At 44.2% G+C, this 24,847-nt stretch overlaps 1 protein-coding gene across 1 annotated transcript; it reads left to right on the top strand.

Annotated features, from left to right (window-relative positions):
- On the top strand, window positions 1–24,449 carry vstm2l (V-set and transmembrane domain containing 2 like). Its single transcript, NM_001016985.2, is given in 4 exon segments — window positions 1–175; window positions 19,536–19,705; window positions 21,825–21,872; window positions 23,465–24,449. Coding segments are annotated over 4 exon segments (582 nt in total). The 5' UTR covers window positions 1–84; the 3' UTR covers window positions 23,738–24,449.
- Window positions 24,450–24,847: the final 398 nt, after the last annotated feature.

The raw sequence follows: 24,847 nt of genomic DNA, 5'->3' as shown, positions 1-24,847 counted from the left end.
CGAGTCCTCACTTCCAAGAAGATCTCTCCGCGCTGAGCGCATCCTGCAGAGGGAGAGCGGCTGGATCCCCCGGGTGTTTGCGCCATGGGTGCCTGGGGACTCAGCCTGGGGGTCCTGCACTGCCTGGGGGTCTACATCCAGTTGAGCGCCGGCGAGACACAAAGCACTGCCGATGGTAACAGGGGACATAGGGGAGCTGGGAAGTAATGGGGGTACAGGGTCTGTCAAAGGGGGGATGTGAATTTTTTTTTGGGGGGGTGGGGGTGCTATGGGTTTGGGGGACCCTGCTTTCAGAAAATCCCTTGCCTGACAACTGTTATAAAAGCTATTGGTGCATGGTATTGAGTTTGGACATATATTGGGGGGGTATAGAGAGGGGGCTGCTTTATGGATAATTGGTATATGATTGATTCTCCCTGTAGGAACCTGTGGAGCGTCTATGGGAGATCCCTGTACTAATTCATCTCTTTTCTACATATCTGCTGTAAGAGTGTAACTGGGTGCCTCTGGTTTATCAAGTAGCAGATATTTGTATTATTAGCCTTCATTTGTGTAGAGCCAACCTACACTGCAGCGCTGTACAGAGAGTACACACCGGTCCAGTGGAGCTTGCAATCTAACCCCCTATCATATTCCCCAAACGCTATGGTCAGTAATATCAGGAGACAATTATCCTGCCTGTATGTGAGTAGAGACTAATGACTGTATGCTTATAAATTCATCTGAATATTATATTTATTGCAGCTTCTGTGAATGTCAGGTGGGTCTTTTGGGGGGGGCATTCAGAGATGGATTGTAGCATTTAATCATGAATTTGTAGCAGCCGGTTTGGTGGCGTTCAGTGGCCGGAGACGGGAGAAACCTCTACATGTGCAGTTGGTCACTGAGCGGGTAATAAGGCTCCTCGAGCATCTCTATTTAATCCCAGTGATAAAGATTGGTTCCGGTGATTTCGGGCTTTATCAGACAGCAGGGTTCTCATGAGCAACTGGGCTCTATGATTTAGGCTGGGGGGGGGGGGGGGGTGGGTGGGCAGAAACAAGAGGAGATTTTGCTGTTTGATAATGGAATAGCAGGGGGACCCCTGATAGGGGTGCATTTGAATAGCTGGGGTGTTACAGGGTTTGGGGATGAGACTGGATATCAAGATCTAACATTGGATAATGGGGAGTTAGAATGAAAGCCCATTATTGTAAAATAGTGGTTGTGTGAGTATAGAAACCTGTTATCCAGAATGGGTTTTTCCGGATAAGGGGTCTTTCTGTCATTTGGATCGCCGTACTGTCTACTAAGAAATAACTTAAACATTAAATAAACCCAATAGGACTGTTTTGCCACCATAAGAATGAATTATATCTTAGCTAGGTACTGTTTTATTATTACAGTGGAAAGGGAAATCTGCTTTACAATTTGAATTATTTAATTAGAACCAGGTCATAATTTGGAGCTTTCTGGATAACAGGTTTCCGGGTCCATACCTGTATCATATCCTCTTAGGAATCGTTGGGCGGCCGTTAAGATTCTGCTTATACTAATTCAGAATAAATCTAATTTCGGATTTGGCTTATATTTTACACATGTATATAAACCTGTTATCCAGAGAGATCTGAATTACAAAAAGCCCAGCTCCCATAGAGTCCATTTTAAGCTAATAATTACAGTTTGTAAAAACAGTACCTTGGGCTTGATAGGAACTAAGCTGCATGAATTCATCAAAACAATCCTATTGGGGGCAAAACAATCCTTTTGAGTTTATTTCATGTTTAAATGATTTTTAGCGAACTTGGTATGGTGATCCAAATTACAGAAAGATCCCTTATCCGCCAAAAAAAACTCCCAGGTCCGAAGATTCTGGATAATAGGTCTTATACCTGTATTTTTTGGGGGAGCAGATTGAAATGAGTGGTGTGTGCTTATTTATCTGCTTGGGGGGATTCATGAAATAAAAATACTTTCTTGAAAAGGGAAAGACTCATATATATTAACAGAAACTAAGAATCAGTTGAGTATATTATATAAAACTTAAATAATAGATTCACAGGTATGGGTAGCTGTTATCCGGAAACCCATTATCCAGAAAGCTCTGAAATACAGGAAGGTCATCTCCCATAGACTCTATTGTAAGCAAATAATTAACTTTGTCTCTGTTATAATAAAACAGTACCTTGTACTAGATGGTAACTAAGATACCATTTATTCTTATTGGAGACAAAACAATCCTATAGGTTTTTTTTTAATGTTTTACTATGGAGATCCAAATTATGGAAAGACTCCTTATCCAGAAAACCCCAGGTGCCATGCATTCTGGATAACATGTCCCATATATGTGCAAGGCATTGTTTAATATAGGGGGCCACAGCAAGCTCTGGGTTGCTTTTATAAGTTGATTAAGGGTATGTTTGCCTTAACATGATGTACATTATGGCATTAAGACAAATTTGCAGTTGGCCTTTATTTTGTATTCATCGTACTTCTGGAGTTATGTGACGTCTTGCTTGGAACCCATCCAGTCTGGAATTTGTGGTTCCCATTTACCCTAGCAACCAGGCAATGGGGGTGACTGTCAGACTGGCAGATGGATAGCAGAGAGGCTAAACAGAAAGATAAGTGATGCAGAAGAGCAATTACAATACAGAATCTGGTTCTGATTGCTGGATGTCACTGACCCGGTCGACCACAGTGTATATTATACATCAGGTGATAGAGGAAGGCAAATAATGAATCAAAAACCGCAGAACTGAGATGAGGATTTGTACATAATTCTTACATTAGTAATAATCTCATAGCCTTCCCACTTATTGAAGATGGATGTGTATTGATTCAAGCCTGTGCCTTATAAGCAGGCAGAATAGTTAGTGCAAGATCAAGGTCCTGTCAATACTGGCATCCCTTATATAGATACCTGCTGAGTTAAAAACCAGCTTTTATCCCAGTGGTGCAGCAACATGCACTTCCAGCTGCTTGAATGCAGGGCCCCCATCAGTAATTATGGGGTCTGATACTATTACATTAGCAGGGCCAGGTCCTCCCAGGGGATTGCAGTTATTAGCCCACCACTCTCCTGGGCCCCCTGGGAGGTGAGCCCTGCCAACAAGTAGAATGGTGCCCCAATAAAAAGGACATGCATTGTCATACCCTGATTCACCCAGCCATGCCCCAATATGCCAATGCCCTCCCAACTTGAGCCACATAAGCCCCACCCAAACCCCTGCAAGCTCAACTGCTTCTGCCACCATTTGTGCCCTGGGGCCCCTGTCTGGAGTTTGCCCCTAATGGCATCACTGCCCGAGTATGTGCCAACAACTCTACCAACCTGCCTGTATATTCCCTTCTAATGATGGGGGTTGCCATATGTAGGAGGAGCCAATTATAATGTTACCCTTTGCAGTTGCAGTACCACTTTGTGCCTGTTGGTGGCATCATATTCTTTGTAGAGCCAGTGCAATTCATGTTCTACCCCACAGTCTTCCCTTCTTTTACTTTCCTTGGGCCTTTGTGTCTTTGTACCTTTACAGAGTGCTGCTAGGAGCTGTAGGAACCCGTTCACATGCAAGTGCCTATCCCATAAGTAGAGATTTGCAAGCCAGAATGTAATTGTGGGCTGGATGTGTGTGTGCTGCTTTATGTGGGAGGATGTACAGCATTACCATGCAATAAATAATGTTCATGGACTTTATTTGCCCTTAAAAAGTACAGTATTCCCTATTTATAAGCAGTTTTCTACAACATATTGGCTTGGGTAAAATGTATATTTATCAGTATGACAAGGAGCAGCTAAAAATACCCTCACAAGGCAGACTCTAATGAAACACTGCCCTCCAGTGGCCAGATTATTGGTTGCGCAAATGGGGAATTGCACTGCCCTATGGCACACTGCTTTGCCATTAAGCCTTTCAGCGTTCATCATTTCCGGCCGATTCTTCCTTAATGGCACGATTGTGTGCCATAAGGCTATAAGTTCCCCCATTTACCCGATTTAGAAGTGGATGCCGGCGGCGGGGAAGGGAGAATACTGCGACGATCAAAAAACGCCAGGGTGCCATCTTCCTTGAAGCTTTGCTTGCAGTGAATAACTGCCCAATAAACATGGCAGTGCCCTCGTGTAGCGTTAGTGAATGAGCCCCTAGATTTATATAGAGATGGATATGCAGAATGGGCTGTTATCAGTAAAGGACTGTGTGACTTTGCTTGAGGGGGATACAACTTTAGCCAATGCAGTGTGTGTGTGTCTGTGTGCGTCTGAGTGTGTGTGTGCGCAGCCATAAGACGAATAATATGGAACACAAGTGTTTCGAGAGAAGCTCTGCTATGCATTTATCCTGGGAGAAGTGGGGGGACACGAGTGGCTCTGTAAAGGCAGGCGGATTACTGCACAGGATTGTAATCTGCATGAAGAGGCTCCGTGGGTGTAATTGCTGCAATTGTGCACACAATAAAGAAAAAAAAAAGTGCGTTGAGAGGAAAAGGGGGGCTGGTTCTGCTCTCACAGCAAGAGGGAAAAGGTTCTGCTTTCAAACTGTATATATGGCAAGGGATTGTGAGTAAAGAGGTGGGGGGGTGAGGTGAGTGTGGGAGAGCAAAGGAAAGGATAGATCAGAGGGTAATATATGAGCGAGAACTGCGCAAAACAAAAGCTTTTTAATCTTTCATATAAAATGCGGCACAAGGCATTATTTTGGAGAAGACGGGGAGGTGGTGCTGTGACTGCGAGTAGGAGGGAGTGCAGTGTCCAGCCGGGTGCCTCTGTATATATATATATATTCGGCTGAATACCGAAATCAAGGGCTCAGTGCATCCCTAATCCCTAATTAAAACATTGGGATAGATCCCCGATATCCAGAAATCTCCAAATTACGGGAAGTCCATCTCCCATAGATTTCGTTTAAAGCAAATAATTCTAACTTTTGAAATGGTTTCCTTTTTCTCTGTAATAATTTAAATAGAACCTTGTACTTGATGGTAACTAAGCTGCATGGATCCATATTGGGGGCAAAACAATCCTGTTGGGTTTATGTAAAGTGTTAATTATTTCAGTAGATTTGATTTATGGTGATCCAAATGGTGGAAAAGCTCATTATCTGGATGGAGCAAGGTTTAATAAAAAGAATAGCCCATGGGAAGTGGAGTACAGGTATGGGACCTGTTATCCAGAATGCTCGGGACCAAGGGTATTCTGGATAAGGGTTCTTCCCATAATTTGGATCTCCATACATAAGTCTACTAAAAAAACAATAAAACAATAATTAAACCCAATAGGTTTGTTCTGCCTCCAATAAGGGTTAATTATATCTTAGTTGGGATCAAGTACAGGTACTGTTTTATTATTACAGAGAAAAGGGAATCATTTAACCATTAAATAAACCCAATAGGGCTGTTCTGCCCCCAATAAGGGGTAATTATATCTTAGTTGGGATCAAGTACAGGTACTGTTTTATTATTACAGAGAAAAGGGAATCATTTAACCATTAAATAAACCCAATAGGGCTGTTCTGCCCCAATAAGGGGTAATTATATCTTAGTTGGGATCAAGTACAGGTACTGTTTTATTATTACAGAGAAAAGGGAATCATTTAACCATGAAATAAACCCAATAGGGCTGTTCTGCCTCCAATAAGGGTTAATTATATCTTAGTTGGGATCAAGTACAGGTACTGTTTTATTATTACAGAGAAAAGGGAATCATTTAACAATTAAATAAACCCAATAGGTTTGTTCTGCCTCCAATAAGGGTTAATTATATCTTAGTTGGGATCAAGTACAGGTACTGTTTTATTATTACAGAGAAAAGGGAATCATTTAACCATTAAATAAACCCAATAGGGCTGTTCTGCCCCCAATAAGGGGTAATTATATCTTAGTTGGGATCAAGTACAGGTACTGTTTTATTATTACAGAGAAAAGGGAATCATTTAACCATGAAATAAACCCAATAGGGCTGTTCTGCCCCAATAAGGGGTAATTATATCTTAGTTGGGATCAAGTACAGGTACTGTTTTATTATTACAGAGAAAAGGGAATCATTTAACCATGAAATAAACCCAATAGGGCTGTTCTGCCTTCAATAAGGGTTAATTATATCTTAGTTGGGATCAAGTACAGGTACTGTTTTATTATTACAGAGAAAAGGGAATCATTTAACAATTAAATAAACCCAATAGGTTTGTTCTGCCTCCAATAAGGGTTAATTATATCTTAGTTGGGATCAAGTACAGGTACTGTTTTATTATTACAGAGAAAAGGGAATCATTTAACCATTAAATAAACCCAATAGGGCTGTTCTGCCCCCAATAAGGGGTAATTATATCTTAGTTGGGATCAAGTACAGGTACTGTTTTATTATTACAGAGAAAAGGGAATCATTTAACCATGAAATAAACCCAATAGGGCTGTTCTGCCCCAATAAGGGGTAATTATATCTTAGTTGGGATCAAGTACAGGTACTGTTTTATTATTACAGAGAAAAGGGAATCATTTAACCATTAAATAAACCCAATAGGGCTGTTCTGCCCCCAATAAGGGTTAATTATATCTTAGTTGGGATCAAGTACAGGTACTGTTTTATTATTACAGAGAAAAGGGAATCATTTAACAATTAAATAAACCCAATAGGTTTGTTCTGCCTCCAATAAGGGTTAATTATATCTTAGTTGGCATCGAATACAATGTTTTGTTTTATTATTACAGAGGGAAAGAAAATCAATTTTAAAAATCTGAATTATTTCATTAAAATGGAGTCTATGGGAGACAGGCATTCCGTAATTCGGAGCTTTCTGGATAATGGGTTTCCAGATAACGGATCCCATACCCGTATAAGTGTGCGAGAATGGCAGAATGGAAAAGGGGTAAAGGGAAGAATGGCATATGGAGATTTTGGTAAAAGGGTGGAACAATTAATACAAGGAGAAAGGGGTTAAAAAGGGGGTGAAAAGCAAATGAGAAAAAGAGTTAAAGGGAATATACTGGGCATAAGGTGGGAGAGGTAAAATGATACATTAGAACAGTGCTGTCCAACTTATTACATATATTGGGCCGATTAATTCTCATACGGCGCACTTGAGGGCCACATTATATTAAAATGGTCATGTCATACAGTGAAGTCTGTGAACCCTAGCACAAACCGGCGGCCATAAAAATCCTTATCCTGACCTCTGGTTGGCCACACTTCATTAGGAGATGGGTTTTGGAGAGAAAAATAAGGTTGGGGTGGAGAAGAGAAGAATACGAGAGAGTGACATGGGAAAAGGAAGGAGAGGAAAAGGAAGACAAAATACCATAGCACAGTTAAGTCGTTGGCGCAATGGGAAAGGGGGAAAGGGGAGCAGGGAGGAAGCCAAGCCTAGTGGAACATGAAGCAAAAGAAAGGGGGGAGGAACAGTGGAAAAGATGGAAAAGAATCCCAGAAAAACACAATTTTTAATGAATCCACTTTCAGGGCTCAGAGGCTACCAAGTCTGGATTGGGGGGGGGGGGGGTCAGAACACTGTAACCTGGCATTGGATGGAGAGCTGGAGTGGGGTAAAGAGGTTATATCTGGAAGTGTGACTGTAGATGTAGAATCAGTTATTCTGGAAGACTTGCCACCTTCAGTGGCTTCCATGGCACCCTGCACCCACACTCTATGTTCTTAACTATTCTTATGATCTTCTGTTCATCTCTGTCTGGGCTCCTTTTCCCATTGGTTGAATTATTATTCTCAGAGTTGTAGCTCAGCAACACCCACACTGCCGCATTAGGAATTCTGCTTTGGATTCTACACTTAGGTCCCGTCCAAAACAAACATCCCTTGGGTGCCCCTCCTCTCCCCGCACCCAATAGGCAATTCCACCTTTGCTCTTGACCCCTCATTTCAATTTCTCTTATGGCTGTAGCTCACTGTATAATTTCCCTGGCTCCTTTTATTGGTATTCGCGAGCGCGTTCTCTTGCTATTCGCAAGCACCTCGCTTCTAACCGGCCATAAAATAATTACGGAAGATTCACCAGAAGAGGTCAGATCCTATCACGTGCTCCCCGTGCTGCCGCCCTAATCAGCGCTGGGCAAAATTGCTGGGATGCTCCAATGATGAATGAGGGAAAGGAAAAACTTTGACGTGGCGGCTGTGAGTAACCTGAGTGCAAATTAACAGGGGCAGGTAATGGATTTCTGTATAATGTACTGTGACATCCTAAGGGCAGATAATCAGGACAGGCGTGGGCGGTGCTGCCTTTGTATCTAATGCAGGTAATAGAGCTGCTGGGGGGGGTAAAGGTTCTGATTAATTTACAGAATATACATGTTTTCACCTTTTTATCTGTATGTGTAACACACACAGGTTTAGAGAGTGCTGTTTAATATCCCCCCGGGACTGCACTCCAGTCAGTGACAGTACAAAGAATAGGACTGGATCTGATTGGTGTCAATATAGTGACCATGGAAAGGCACAGTATTTGCTATGTCTGACTTCTTATTAACTTACGAGGGGTAATTTACGACACTAAGTGCAATAAGCAAAGTGTAATTTTTGAGCGCAATTGTCATTTTTTTTTTTTTTTAGCAATGTATCTTTTTTTTCAGAATCGTAAATTACCCCTATGGTGTTGGTGTTGCATCGGGCAGAATGCAGAATATGGGTGAAAGAGAACTTAAGTGGCACAGGGCTTGGGCACATGAGAAAGCTTGGTTGGCTATCCTGTAGGTTGCCAGATGTGCCTTAAGCTACGTATGCTTATTAAGTGGGGGTCCTTGCCCCGCTTTGGCAACAAAGGGTGGTGGCTGATCCGATCATTGGACCTCAGCTTGGTTTCTGAGAAAAGGATCTTGCTTAAAAATTAGCCAAAATTGGGTTTGTGGATAATGTCAATGCCTATGTGATATTTTATCATATTGATGGGGTTATGTACTAAAAGGCACTTAGTTTGCCCAGGAGCAGTAACCCATAGCAGCCAATCAGCAGGTAGCTTTAACTGGTTACCTGTTAAAGAGCAAACATTTTACTGGTTGCTATGGGTTACTGCTCCTGGGCAAACTCAGTGCCTTTTATTACACATGAGGGTAAATATCTAGTGGTCATGTTATTGGAACTCAAACAGTCTTTGTATCATAAACGCCCCCTCTGTGTATCTCTGTTAATCTAGATAATCTGGGATAAGGTTTCATAGTGATTTTATGAAAATCCCTTGATGTTTAGAGATGATCCTGACTGGATTGGATATTGCTTTGATTCTACCATAGAGATAAGACCCGGTGACTGTGAATAATTGTAGCCCGTAACTGCTCAGTGCAGATAAGCAGGAGAGGTGCAGTATATGGGACACTTTTCTACTGGACTGTGTTTAGTAGACATGGGCCATGGGCAAAAGAAAGCTTTGTAGGGTGCTGTTTCTGAGATGCAACTTCCAGCACCCCCAATAGCCTTTGGTTTCATTGGGTGCTGGGTTTCCTACATTTACAATAGGTGAAAGGCAGCATGTTGGGCAGTGATGATACAAACTATTCCAGGCCCAGACTGGCAATCTGTGGGTTCTGGCAAATGCCAGAGAGGCTGCTGTAAGATGCCATAGGCAGTCACTATTTATTGGGCTGGGGGGGCTGTTTGGGCCTCTGGGTACTTTGAATGCCAGGACCCAGGCCCAGACTGGCAATCTGTGGGTTCTGGCAAATGCCAGAGGGGCTGCTGTAAGATGCCATAGACACTCACTATTTATTGGGCTGGGGAGGCTGTTTGGGCCTCTGGGTACTTGGAATGCCAGGACCCAGGCCCAGACTGGCAATCTGTGGGTTCAGGCAAATGCCAGAGGGGCTGCTGTAAGATGCCATAGACACTCACTATTTATTGGGCTGGGGGGGCTGTTTGGGCCTCTGGGTACTTGGAATGCCAGGACCCAGGCCCAGACTGGCAATCTGTGGGTTCAGGCAAATGCCAGAGGGGCTGCTGTAAGATGCCATAGACAGTCACTATTTATTGGGCTGGGGGGGCTGTTTGGGCCTCTGGGTACTTGGAATGCCAGGACCCAGGCCCAGACTGGCAATCTGTGGGTTCTGGCAAATGCCAGAGGGGCTGCTGTAAGGTGCCATAGACACTCACTATTTATTGGGCTGGGGGGGCTGTTTGGGCCTCTGGGTACTTGGAATGCCAGGATGTAGGCCCAGACTGGCAATCTGTGGGTTCAGGCAAATGCCAGAGGGGCTGCTGTAAGATGCCATAGACAGTCACTATTTATTGGGCTGGGGGGGCTGTTTGGGCCTCTGGGTACTTGGAATGTCAGGTGCAAGTGGCTAATTGCATAGCATTGGGACTTTGATACCTCTATCCAGCTGCCAACACAATATGACCCATTAGCTGAATGCCCATAGATCTGGTCATTTAACTCATAGACTGGCACCTGTTTGTGTATAATGTTAAACCACTGGGTGATGTCACAAGTGCCAACTTGTCCTTTTTTAGTAGGAAGAACAGACATGTATCCTAAATTGCGTATGATTATAATCAGTGGTAATCACCGCTAAGTATGGTGCGTGGACTTGATTGCCCCTGAGATGGCGGGCATGAGTATATTGAAGTAATAATTATACCCGCCCCCCCCCCCCCTTCCCGGTGCCACGCCGGCAGAACATGGCCATTGATTATTAATTGGAAGCTTTCAGTTGCTGAGACATCTCATAAGCAAAACCGCAGCAGGTTGCCACTTGTGACATCGCTTAGAATATGGAGACGGGGCCTGGATAGTGATTGGATTTAAACTCAAGGGAAGTGAACTCCAGGCTGCAGGGTAGCACCACGGGGCAGGGTTTCTGCTTCACCATTGGCCATTGCTAGAGATAAGCTGGTGATTAAATGGTTAAGCATCTCTGTTGTATCTACATCTGATCTGCACTCATAATCAGATGCTTGCATGGGTTCCTGTAATGCGGCCAGCATGTTAATCAGGGCCTCTGTGGGCTCTGCCTTCACTGTATGAGGGATCTGGCTCTGCCGAAAGAAGCCGGCGCCTTGTGTACTGAAAATCCTTTATTAATATTTTATTAACGTGAATCTGCAACTGTGTATAGACAACAGAATCGGCGGCGGTGGGGGAGAGAGAGAAAACCTTCTGCATGCCCAGCTCTTATGGAACTACAGCTCTCCGCAGGATTGTGGGAAATGTAGTTTTGTAACCTGCTGCTGCCTTTATAAAGACAACGTTAGTTGTTTAACATGGAATGAATGAAATCTAGCGCCATGTCGGCTGAGTTCCATGAGGTTCCGCAGGACTAGAGATACATGGAGATGTCGCTTTGATCAGGTCAGGCTGAAGTGCCGCGTGCCGCAACCCCATCAGATGCACGCAGCTTGATCTGATATGATCACAGGCGGCAAATACTCGATTCACGTAGATGTCAGCGCTGCAACTGTCATCCAGCAGTCAGGCCGACTGTCTCCGATGAAAGTCTGTCATGTTAACAAGGCGGTGGGAAGTAAGCAGTTGCAGTGGGCACACTACGGTTTCACAAATCCCAATCAGGTCTGTGGCACCTTTGTAAATGTCACCCCCCCCCTATCAGCCTATCCCTTTAAATAGGAAAATACTTACTGCTTACTTTCCATTCTTAATTGGAATATTTTTAGCCCCTAAATCCAACCCACTTCCTTGTAAGAGCTTACACTTAGATTCCCCGGCACACACGGAGCTTACACTTAGATTCCCCGGCACACACGGAGCTTACACTTAGATTCCCCGGCACACACGGAGCTTACACTTAGATTCCCCGGCACACACGGAGCTTACACTTAGATTCCCCGGCACACACGGAGCTTACACTTAGATTCCCCGGCACACACGGAGCTTACACTTAGATTCCCCGGCACACACGGAGCTTACACTTAGATTCCCCGGCACACACGGAGCTTACACTTAGATTCCCCGGCACACACGGAGCTTACACTTAGATTCCCCGGCACACACGGAGCTTACACTTAGATTCCCCGGCACACACGGAGCTTACACTTAGATTCCCCGGCACACACGGAGCTTACACTTAGATTCCCCGGCACACACGGAGCTTACACTTAGATTCCCCGGCACACACGGAGCTTACACTTAGATTCCCCGGCACACACGGAGCTTACACTTAGATTCCCCGGCACACACAGAGCTTACACTTAGATTCCCCGGCACACACAGAGCTTACACTTAGATTCCCCGGCACACACGGAGCTTACACTTAGATTCCCCGGCACACACGGAGCTTACACACAGATTCCCCGGCACACACAGAGCTTACACACAGATTCCCCGGCACACACAGACCTTACACTTAGATTCCCCGGCACACACGGAGCTTACACTTAGATTCCTCGGCACACACAGAGCTTACACACAGATTCCCCGGCACACACGGAGCTTACACTTAGATTCCCCGGCACACACGGAGCTTACACTTAGATTCCCCGGCACACACAGAGCTTACACACAGATTCCCCGGCACACACAGATCTTACACTTAGATTCCCCGGCACACACGGAGCTTACACTTAGATTCCGCGGCACACACAGAGCTTACACTTAGATTCCCCGGCACACACAGAGCTTACACACAGATTCCCCGGCACACACAGAGCTTACACTTAGATTCCCCGGCACACACGGAGCTTACACTTAGATTCCCCGGCACACACGGAGCTTACACTTAGATTCCCCGGGAAACACGGAGCTTACACACAGATTCCCTGGCACACACAGAGCTTACACTTAGATTCCCCGGCACACACAGAGCTTACACTTAGATTCCCCGGCACACACGGAGCTTACACTTAGATTCCCCGGGAAACACGGAGCTTACACTTAGATTCCCCGGGAAACACGGAGCTTACACACAGATTCCCTGGCACACACAGAGCTTACACTTAGATTCCCCGGCACACACAGAGCTTACACTTAGATTCCCCGGCACACACGGAGCTTACACTTAGATTCCCCGGCACACACGGAGCTTACACTTAGATTCCCCGGCACACACGGAGCTTACACTTAGATTCCCCGGGAAACACGGAGCTTACACACAGATTCCCTGGCACACACAGAGCTTACACTTAGATTCCCCGGCACACACAGAGCTTACACTTAGATTCCCCGGCACACACGGAGCTTACACTTAGATTCCCCGGCACACACGGAGCTTACACACAGATTCCCCGGCACACACAGAGCTTACACACAGATTCCCCGGCACACACAGAGCTTACACACAGATTCCCCGGCACACACAGACCTTACACTTAGATTCCCCGGCACACACGGAGCTTACACTTAGATTCCCCGGCACACACAGAGCTTACACACAGATTCCCCGGCACACACAGAGCTTACACTTAGATTCCCCGGCACACACGGAGCTTACACTTAGATTCCCCGGCACACACAGAGCTTACACACAGATTCCCCGGCACACACAGATCTTACACTTAGATTCCCCGGCACACACGGAGCTTACACTTAGATTCCGCGGCACACACAGAGCTTACACTTAGATTCCCCGGCACACACAGAGCTTACACACAGATTCCCCGGCACACACAGATCTTACACTTAGATTCCCCGGCACACACGGAGCTTACACTTAGATTCCCCGGCACACACGGAGCTTACACTTAGATTCCCCGGGAAACACGGAGCTTACACACAGATTCCCTGGCACACACAGAGCTTACACTTAGATTCCCCGGCACACATGGAGCTTACACTTAGATTCCCCGGCACACACGGAGCTTACACTTAGATTCCCCGGCACACACGGAGCTTACACTTAGATTCCCCGGCACACACGGAGCTTACACTTAGATTCCCCGGCACACACAGAGCTTACACTGAGATTGTCTGGTACACAGGCCCTTACACTTGGCACATATGTAGGTCTTACATGTAGATCCTACATCCCCCTGGCACAGTAAAACCATTCTTATTTCTTGGCACATCAGATCCCCTGGCACATGGATCTCTCACTCAGATCCCCTGGCACATAGATCTATCACTCAGATCCCCTGGCACATAGATCTCTCGCTCAGATCCCCTGGCACATAGATCTCTCACTCAGATCCCCTCCCAAATAGATCTCTCACTCAGATCCCCTGGCACATAGATCTCTCGCTCAGATCCCCTGGCACATAGATCTCTCGCTCAGATCCCCTGGCACATAGATCTCTCGCTCAGATCCCCTGGCACATAGATCTCTCACTCAGATCCCCTGGCACATAGATCTCTCGCTCAGATCCTCTGGCACATAGATCTCTCACTCAGATCCCCTGGCACATCGATCTCTCTTACATTCTCCTTAGCACAATTAACAGATAATTCAATAGTCTAACATAGAGAACATGTAATAGATACACTGGCCTAGAGAGCTTACAATCAGATATTTAGGTACAGAGATCTGAAAAATCCGCCAAACTTGCTCCGAGAAGCAGGTGTTAGTCGTTCCGGCACAGGGGAGACATCATCCCCCAATAAATCCCTGGCACAGATGCTAAAACCTTCAGAGCATGTCCGAGATCCTGCACCTCAGGCTCCCATTACAGGGAAATCTATTGGGCTGTCAGTATGTAATGAGAGCTGAGAGTGGGCACCAATCTGACATGCCTCAGCAGCACCCAACATGTTTATAACCTTGCGTGTAGTTGCTATATTGCTCTTCCTCCCAGCTGCTTTATTGAATTAGTAAATATAACACCATGGCAGGGTGGCTCATCCCCCAAGCTGTACTAACTGCCCCCCAAATCCTCTACAAGCGGGCCTGGGCTGAGAGCTCAACGGCCATTGCTTGATAAATGGAAGGAAGCATCTATGCCATGTTTAAACATAGCAATACCCTTCTTATGGGTATTTTCTTTCTTTTAAAGCTGTCTCCCCCAGTGCATCTGGCAGCACAATGGTTACTCAGATATGCTGAGACCATTATGCATCCATAAAAGACTCAACATCTGGGCGCTGCAAGCTAATTAGACAGCTAAATATTAATTAGCATGCTATTAAGGAGACGCTTCAACCTAATGAACTTGTGATGGTTCATTTGCAGACTGCTGATAGGAGGGTTATCAGGAGTAGGTTATCCAGGAGTGAGGGATCTGTCTCTCACTGGGGGGCTCATTATACAATGGATGGGAGTTAAAGGGCTTTACATCAGCAGGACAGAGGGTAATAGGGCCAGTAGAAGCAGGAGGGTAAGAAATCAAAAGCACATGGCAGCGCTCATTATTAGTCTGTGTTTCTGCCTGCTCTCTTTGCCTCAGCCCTACATTGTCTTTCCTTAATGCCCTCAGCTATGTTATGTGTATGAAGGATTTTGTTCATCCAGGCCCTGATATCCAATATCTAGCACTGAGAAGTCTAAGGCAACTGGACTTGTTGTGTATCCTTGAAAATGTTTCACTACTCATCCAAGCGGCATCAGTTCAACTTGCCCTTTCTTCTCCACCTGCTCACATTCTGTCCCCTTGCAGTCATTTTATACCCATCCATCTCCTCATACATCTGCTCTCACCCTTGCTTCTTCATACTTTTCCACCCTTCCTCATGAATGTTTTACAATCTTCGTCCCTTTTCCTCTGCCCCCCTCGCATTTCCTCCCTCCCTTACTTATCTTCCATTTCTCTCACTTCTTCACCCACTCAAATTCTCTCACAAACATGTTCCACTGGTGTCACTCTTACCACTTACCGGTGGTGTTACTGGGCTATACAGCTAAATCTTTGTGAAACTGCATATCACTTAGGTCCCACTAGAAGCCACCTGCCCCTGTTGGTATGCTCCTGTCTTGAATATTGTCATCCATTCCACTTACCCCCAAATCACCCAAATTCTCACCAATGTTCCAGAACTCCCACCATCTTAGGGCAATGCCCCTGTGTCTTAAATGGCTCTGCCTTGGGTGCAACACTTCTTCCCCCTCACTGCCCCTCTCTATCTCTCACCTCCCTGTATAAGATTTACCTCTTCATATTCTTGCCCTTACATGTTCTCCTCTGAACCCTAAGGGAAGACCAACCGACCCACATAGATGACAATATAAGATGGGCTCAGCTATAACTATGAACCCACCAGCCTTTTCCCAGCACTGTCCTTCCCTCATCCATAGCTATACTTCAGTCCTACATTTCATTACATACAAACAAAACTCTCATTTTCTTCTCTTACCACCCTATGTATATATATGTGCACCCTCTTACCCTAAATGTAACTGTGCATGCAGATCAGTATTCAATTGAAGTCTCCCCCAATTTCTGTAAAAGAACATTTAACATATTTTTAGCTTTTGTGAGGTTCCATTAAGTAGGAGTCTATGGACAGCTTCCATTCCAAGACTTGTACATGTCTGGGCACCTCACCCTAAGCTTAGGGTTCCGTATGCTCTCCCCTCTTCTCCCTACTCACACCTACCTTTTCACATTCTACCTTCCTCACATTTCTTCTCTCTTTCCTCGTCCCTCCCCCTTTTCCAGCCTCTGGCTATAAAGATACTGTTGATCTCTCATTAATTTGTGAGGATACCAAGATTATGTTAATCTGCTACAAGTTGGTGAGGCCCCGCGTGTGGCTGAGGAAATCCATGTGATGTGCAGCCAGCACAGACTCCATGCTCCACTATCTCCCTCAGCCCCTGGGACAGCTCATCCCTCTGCTCTATTTTTACTTCTCTCCTGTTTCTGCATTTGGCTCATTTACCCTGTTCTTCCCTAGTTCTCTTTCAAGCCCAATTTGTCTGCCCATGCCTCTTGCATTCTTTATTTTTCTCATCTTCTACAGGTTTCCTTTTAAAGCAACACATATGGACTTAAAGCTGCAATCTCATTTCTTGGGACCATTGTACCAAGTGGGCACTTTAATGTCCCCTGATGGGTATATACAGTATATATATATCAGTATATCCTCTTTTTTTACTCTCATTCATATGAGCTTTTCTTCTCTCTCCACTCTTTTCTCTCCTTCTGTTTCTTCGTCTCTCCTCCCCTTCTTCCCCCAGTCCTCTCATTAATAACATGTGAAGTCAGTGCATGGACCAGCTACTGGCTCTGTTCTCCTGTCACATTGTTTTTTCCTCTAAATCTCGCTGGATATGTAATTCCGTTGCTGTCTCTTCCAATCTTCCAGCGGCTGCTCTGAAGCATCCTCTCCTCTCCCTCACGCCCTCCTCTTGCTCTCCCCCCTCAAGCCTAACTGCATTTCTTTGTAACTTCTCTGCTCTTACTCCCCAAACTCTCTCTTGGATTCATTACCTCTTCTTAAAAAAACTGAACTCTATCTCTATCCCTTATATACCTCTGGTTTGGTTTTGTCATGTCCCATGTCTCCCAATCTATTTGCAGCTTCCTTTTGACCCTCCGGCCTCTCCCATTCTGGCCTTCTCCTTGGCTTCTTCTGGCCTTCTCTAAGCTTGTTTCTCTGCTTACTGCCTACCTTTTTCATATATAGCTTTTTGCTTTAATCTGCTCTCTTGATTGTTCATCCTTATTCCACTAAAGGTGACCATACAAGGGCCGATTACAGCTCTTTGGCCTGTGTGTGGTCGAGTGAATCTTGACACGTACGGCCAGCTTTAATGTTAAGCCTAGCTCTTATTTTGCTTCCCTTTATTCCACAAGGACAAGACCCACCACCTATTCCTGCATATTCTACCCATTTTATCCATCTACAAAGATAAATATCTTGGCCCGCGAGGAAATAGCTGCATCAGTATGCCAATGTGGTCCTCACCCAACAGGATTTTTAAACCTGCCTGATAGATATCTTTCGGGAAGGCAGTCAGGAAGGGCCCATACATGGGCAGATAAGCTGCCAACTCTTCCTGAAGGCCAAATTGTAAACATAAATAATTGCCTACAACCTGTAAACAACATTCAACTGTGCCTCCTATTAATTGTTTTTTTTTTCTTCCCTTATTGTCTGACACCCTTCCCATCTCCCTGGGGGCAGGTTATTAGCAAATCTAAACTTTCTCACTAATTATTAAATTGGGGGCAAACAGTTTTGCAAACTGCCCCAGTGCAATAATCCAGTAACCATTGCTCTTGTTATTTGAATAGCATGAGTCTGAATAAATTCCTGACTGGCTGCTGAGAGAGATAACAATGGTACGGTTTTTCAGCTTTATTATTTAATGAGCCCCATAGGATTTTAACTCTAAGCTCAGATTCCAGATAGCCCAGTGTTTTGTCAGTTCTTACACGACCCCCTCAGTCTCTAATTTTTCCTTTTAAGAAATGAAATGCCAAGGAAACTCTTTATTTTCCACTCTTTAAGCTTCATTTTTACTCTTATAGTTAAATAAAGATACAGATTTTTAGCAAAGGAGCAAAGTCATTTTTCCTGCAAACTCCCTTTGGAACATTCCCTAGTTTGATTTCATTTATATTGTCTCCTCGTGCCCTCTGATTTGGGCACCTCTGTATCTCTCCCTTGGTTCAACCAGTGCTGTCTGTCTCTCATTTATTTCTCAGCTGCATCTCATTGGCTTGTTTTCAGTCTCCCCCATCTCCCCATGCTGCAGGCTGTCCCCCCTCTGCCTGTATCAGCTTTTTACGGTTCTGTTGACAGATGGTGCTCTGCGGCCCTTGAAGGGAAACTAAATACTACAGCTAAGGAGCCAGCGACAGGAGGGAGAGAGGGGGGAAGAAAGGCTGGGGTGGAGAGAGGCAAAGGAAGAAGTTAGGAGAGCAAAGGGCAATATAAAGAGAGAACGTAGGTGAGGAATAAGTATGAGGAAGGAGCAAAATAGAGGAAATGTAAAAAATGAAGATGGAAACAGATTCTGTAGCCTGCACACTTTATATAATCAGATTCATTCAGCTGCATGGAGTGATGGTGGCACACCATAAGTCTTAGATAAAGTATTAGATAAAGTAAAGATAGATAAAAAGAAGGCAAGATGGAATGGAGAATTAGGTGCAAGTTATAGGTAATGATAAACATTAAGAGCATTATGGAAGATTATATGGAGCAATAGGAGGAATTATAGGGAGGGTTATATGGAGCAATAGGAGGAGTTATAGAGAGGGGTATATGGAGCAATAGGAGGAGTTATAGGGAGGGGTATATGGAGCAATAGGAGGAGTTATAGGGAGGGTTATATGGAGCAATAGGAGGAGTTATAGGGAGGGGTATATGGAGCAATAGGAGGAGTTATAGGGAGGGGTATATAGATCAATAGGAGGAGTTATTGGGAGGGGTATATGGAGCAATAGGAGGAGTTATAGGGAGGGGTATATGGAGCAATAGGAGGAGTTATAGGGAGGGTTATATGGAGCAATAGGATGAGTTTTAGGGAGGGGTATATGGAGCAATAGGATGAGTTTTAGGGAGGGGTATATGGAGCAATAGGAGGAGTTTTAGGGATTGGTTATATGGTAGTTATAAGGAGAGGCAATGTGAAGCAATAAGAAATTTTAAAACATTTTAATATGTCAGTAATTAGCGAGAGAGAGAGAAAATAAACATATAACCAGACAGATATACTGATCACAGCCTCTCATAGAAGGTATATATCTGCAAGAATCATTCTAAATGCGTCATTTTTTTTGTTGTTGCCAGCGCTGTTCACAGAGATACCACATGATGTTAGTGCACATCCAGGGGAGGACGTGGAGATGGCGTGTTCCTTCAGGGGCAGCGGAGACATCCCCTACTCACTGGAGATCCAGTGGTGGTACATGCGCAGCCATCGAGACTGGGCAAACAAGGAGACGTGGGCAGAGAACCAGGTGAGAGAAGACAGTGGAATAAACATTCATATAACAGAGAGGGAGGGACACCTTGTATACCATGTATAACCCATAAAGCTTTTCCAGTGTTTGGTACTGGTTACTCGGATGTGGCACCTATTTTTGCAACTACATGGGCAGGGTTCCAACTAACCTATTTAAAGAATTCACATCACGTATGTGTGAAATATGTGTGTGTATTTGTAAGTTTATACCTTGGTGTCTTTACACTTTACTTGGATCCTTTCCCACACACCCCATCTGCTTTGTTTCTTTTTTTTTTTTTACCTTTTTATCTTGCTCAGGCTCAGATAAGAAGCCCTGATAGACATTCTGTGCCAGGGATTTTAATGAGGGCTACTGTCTGCAGATGCTTCAAGGGGCATTTTCATCAACACTGAACTGCAATTAAATTCAACAGGGGGGAAGGAGTATGCATGGTAGAAGCAGAGTTTGGGTGCAGAGAAGGTGGGGGGGGAGAGGGAAAGAATGGTTCATTTGGCTGGAACTGTTAAGACATGAAAATACCCACTGGCATCAGATATACTCTGGCTGCAAAGTATGAGCAATAGGAATGGTGGTTTGGCACCTGTTCCGGCTGCCAATGGAAATTAATTACTGTCAGTCCGAAGGCGATAAACGACACAGGCCGTAGTCTAAATATCAGAGCAGATACCTCGGAGGAGGCAAAAGAGAGCAGTGATATGACAGCATGGCTCCAGTATGTCAAAGTGAAAGGGCATTGGGGTTTCATAGGGAATAAAGCAAAATAACAACACCAAGATCTGTGTTGACAGGGTAGAAACTGCAGGAATGTTTAAATGAATCCTTTTTGACAGTACTGTTTGACATACTGTTAAAGCTATAGTACCATATTTATCACATGTGTGGCTTATTTTGTCCTTGTTTCTCTTTAGATCCCCTTTAAGCATTACAGCCATGTTTCTACTTTGACTACTAAGGACTAATGCAAATAAGCTCATGTTAAATCTAGTATTTACCGTTCCTGAGAAAAACAGTTAGAAATCAAGGCGTATTGACAAATGTTCCCTTGGGGTACATATGGATGAGACCTGCTCTCTCCCTGCTCTGCATAGATCTGCCACTGAAACCTGATTAATTCTGTTGTGCCGACGTGTATGACAAATCAGGAACAGCCTGTCACAGTCACAGTGAGGCCTCATATCCGCAAATGGAGCTTTGCCTTGTTTATTAGGGGGTATCAATGCACAAAGCCATGGCTTAGCTGCGCCCCTTTACTTTTTAGCATCTTGGTTGTGAAATCTGTGCTCTTCCATAACGGTGATTTAGAATATCCGCACAGAAAGCATTGCAATCTGCACTATGCATCTAATTGGTAATTAGACATGCAGCCTGTGGATAGAATATATGTCCAGGTTTAAAGATGTAGAATTCTATCCCTTTTTTTCTAGACTGGATCTTCAGCCCCCCCCCCAGTGCGTGGAGCCTTAACATCTATAGTTTGAGCTGTAGCGACAGTGCAATGTTTCCTCATACAGGTATAGGACCCATTATCCAGAATGCTTGGGACCAAGGGTATTCTGGATAAGGGGTCTTTCCGTAATTTGGATCCCCATACCGTAAGTCTACTAAAAAATTAATAAAACATTAATTAAACCCAACAGGATTGTTTTGCATCCAATAAGGATTAATTATATCTTAGTTGGGATCAAGTACAGGTACTGTTTTATTATTACAGAGAAAAGGGAATCATTTAACCATTAAATAAACCCAATAGGGCTGTTCTGCCCCCAATAAGGGGTAATTATATCTTAGTTGGGACCAAGTACAGGTACTGTTTTTATACTACAGAGAAAAAGGAAATCAGTTTTAAAATTATGAATTATTTGATTAAAATGGAGTCTATGGGAGACAGGCTTTCCGTAATTCGGAGCTTTCTGGATAATGGGTTTCCGGATAAGGGATCCCATACCTGTATAATCATGGAGCTAGGCAGGATATAAGAATGAGGATGTGGCAACAAAGAGCACAATTAGTGAGATGCGGTTCGTTTTAGGTGATAAACTTTGGTCTATGGTTATTGTTTTTTTTCTACTTTCTAGGTCATTAATTTCCTCCATTTTATTTTTACCTTCAGCTAAAATCACTTCCTGGGAACCCTGAAAAAGGAGCCACAAAAATAAGCGTAAGTTACAAATGCACCAATTTCTCTTTATATATCTCAATTGCTCCATATAACCCTCCCCAGATCTCCCCATATTGTTCCATATAATCCTCCCTATAACTCCTCCTATTGCTCCATATACCCCTCCCTATAACTCCTCCTATTGCTCCATATACCCCTCCCTATAACTCCTCCTATTGCTCCATATACCCCTCCCTATAACTCCTCCTATTGCTCCATATAACCCTCCCTATAACTCCTCCTATTGCTCCATATACCCCTCCCTATAACTCCTCCTATTGCTCCATATACCCCTCCCTATAACTCCTCCTATTGCTCCATATACCCCTCCCTATAACTCCTCCTATTGCTCCATATAACCCTCCCTATAACTCCTCCTATTGCTCCATATACCCCTCCCTATAACTCCTCCTATTGCTCCATATACCCCTCCCTATAACTCCTCCTATTGCTCCATATACCCCTCCCTATAACTCCTTCTATTGCTCCATATACCCCTCCCTATAACTCCTCCTATTGCTCCATATACCCCTCCCTATAACTCCTCCTATTGCTCCATATACCCCTCCCTATAACTCCTCCTATTGCTCCATATAACCCTCCCTATAACTCCTCCTATTACTCCATATAATCCTCCCTATAACTCCTCCTATTGCTCCATATAACCTTCTCTATAACTCCTCCTATTGCTCCATATACCCCTCCCTATAACTCCTCCTATTACTCCATATAATTCTCCCTATAACTCCTCCTATTGCTCCATATAATCCTCCCTATAACTCCTCCTATTGCTCCATATAACCTTCTCTATAACTCCTCCTATTGCTCCATATACCCCTCCCTATAACTCCTCCTATTACTCCATATAATCCTCCCTATAACTCCTCCTATTGCTCCATATAATCTTCTCTATAACTCCTCCTATTGCTCCATATACCCCTCCCTATAACTCCTCCTATTGCTCCATATACCCCTCCCTATAACTGCCTATGGGGGTAATCATTGCGGTGCTTCTGTCTATCATCCTGATATTACAGGGTGTTTTACATTCAAATCTTTCATCACCAGTGTAATTTGTCTCGATATAAAAGCAGTTGGCAGTTGGTCTCATTTGGTTTCTGTCTTTTTCATCAACCCTTGGCATCCTGCCCTTATGCCCCCCCTGGCGGGGTGCCTACATCACAGGCTTAGAGAAGGAACATAACTTTGATTTACAGCCCTTTCCTTCCAAGCTGAGTGAGCTTTAAACTGCACAGAGTGGCAAATACCAGGCTCTTATCAATCTGGAAGGAAAGCTAATTAGCAGGAGCGATTTTTTTTTTTTGCATTGATCTTACTTGTAGCTGAGAGGAGAGACTGAGCGACATAAGAGAAGAAAACCGTTTGTTTACTAGAAATTCTTATCATATTTATATCATATTGGTGATGTCTACTATAGAAAACACATTAGTCCCCGATACTCCAGACTGTACCAATTCTGTACCGCTTCACGGGGGGCATATAAATGTATTATTCTACAAAGAAAGGAAATAGAGCATTCCACATAATTCAAGATGGGTTTCTGGAAAAATGTCATTATTTCTCCTGTGCAGATTGTGAAAGTGTTTGGTAGCAACATCTCCCACAAGCTGCGCCTGTCCAGCGTGAAGATCTCGGATGAGGGCACATACGAGTGTCGCGTCTTAGATTACAGCGATGGGAAGGGGCGCCAGCACCGGGTCAAAGCTTTCTTGCGCGTGGAGTCTGAGGTGGGCCGCCGCGGCGTGATCTCCCACCGCCAGCAAGACACAGGCCCTCACCGCCACTTCCCAGGCAAAGAGCTGAAAAAGCGGGCAGCGGTGCCTTGTGAGCAGTGCCAGCTGTAGACTGGTATGGGATTGCTGTCCGACCGACAGATGTGCAAAAGAGTGCACGAGAGGCATCCCAGATTGATCCCATCTCCTCTCTCACTCGTTCTGGGGTGGAAAATGGACTGCTATGACTTTATACCACCACCCACATCACTGCAAGATGCACCCCCCTTTCCTTACTAGGGACCAATCACAAGAGCCCAAACAGAGGCACAAAGTGAGGTTAAGGGGGGGGCGTATATCAGCTAATGTTTTTGTAGCGGGCCAATATAATTTTCTTCTGCAGAAAGGTTGAATCCTAAAACCCAGTTTCTCCGAGGGGATTCGGTAGTTTTAGTCAGCGTTTAACACACAAGACTGTCACTTTCTGTACAAAAGCGCTTCTATTGTCATGGATGGCCAAACTGCAAGCTTCCAGCTATTGTAGCTAAATAACAGCTGAAAGGATGCAGCATGGACATCCCAACTTGTATATTTTTTAGCACTTGGAAAAATCTTTACCTAAAAAAGGAGGGAATATTTAATTACTAATTGCAGGCTCTTAAGACCACCCACCCGTGTTTCCAAATGTGTCTAAACGTTTGTATTCTGCACCCACTCAGCCACTGGTAATTCCATCTTATTTAATGCTATCTTCTTGGATTATATTACTACTCTCTTCTGTTAAGATTCTGGGAAATTCGCTTTGGATATTCATTTATTCTGCATTTCTCATTTGAGCAAAAAACATAAAAAAAAGACTAAAATACAGCTTTGGACATTTCTAGTTGAAATATGTTCTAATTGCTTTTGGATAATCGAGTGTGAATAACATTACAATGCTTTAATGTGTTATTAGGCTTATTTGCTCCTCTGTGGGACTGCCATTTATTCACTGATACTTCTTGGAGCTTGCTTGCCGGCAACTCGCGTCATTACATTTTGTAGCAAAGTGTTTCCCATCAGCTGAGCACTGGCTGGAAAGTGAAATGCCAGACAAATATTGCGATACAGGGGCAGCAAACAAAAAAAAAAAAAAATACACCTTCTTCCAACTTAATACCCCATGGGAGTGTACATTCCCTAGAAACTAAAGGTGTCTTCTAGAAATATATATATTTTCTGCCACTAGATGGTGCTGTTCTT

Source organism: Xenopus tropicalis, chromosome 10 (genome assembly GCF_000004195.4).
Source record: "Xenopus tropicalis strain Nigerian chromosome 10, UCB_Xtro_10.0, whole genome shotgun sequence".
Taxonomy (NCBI): Eukaryota; Metazoa; Chordata; class Amphibia; order Anura; family Pipidae; genus Xenopus; species Xenopus tropicalis.
Note: the sequence above shows the minus strand (reverse complement) of the source record. Positions and strands in the feature narration are given on the sequence as shown.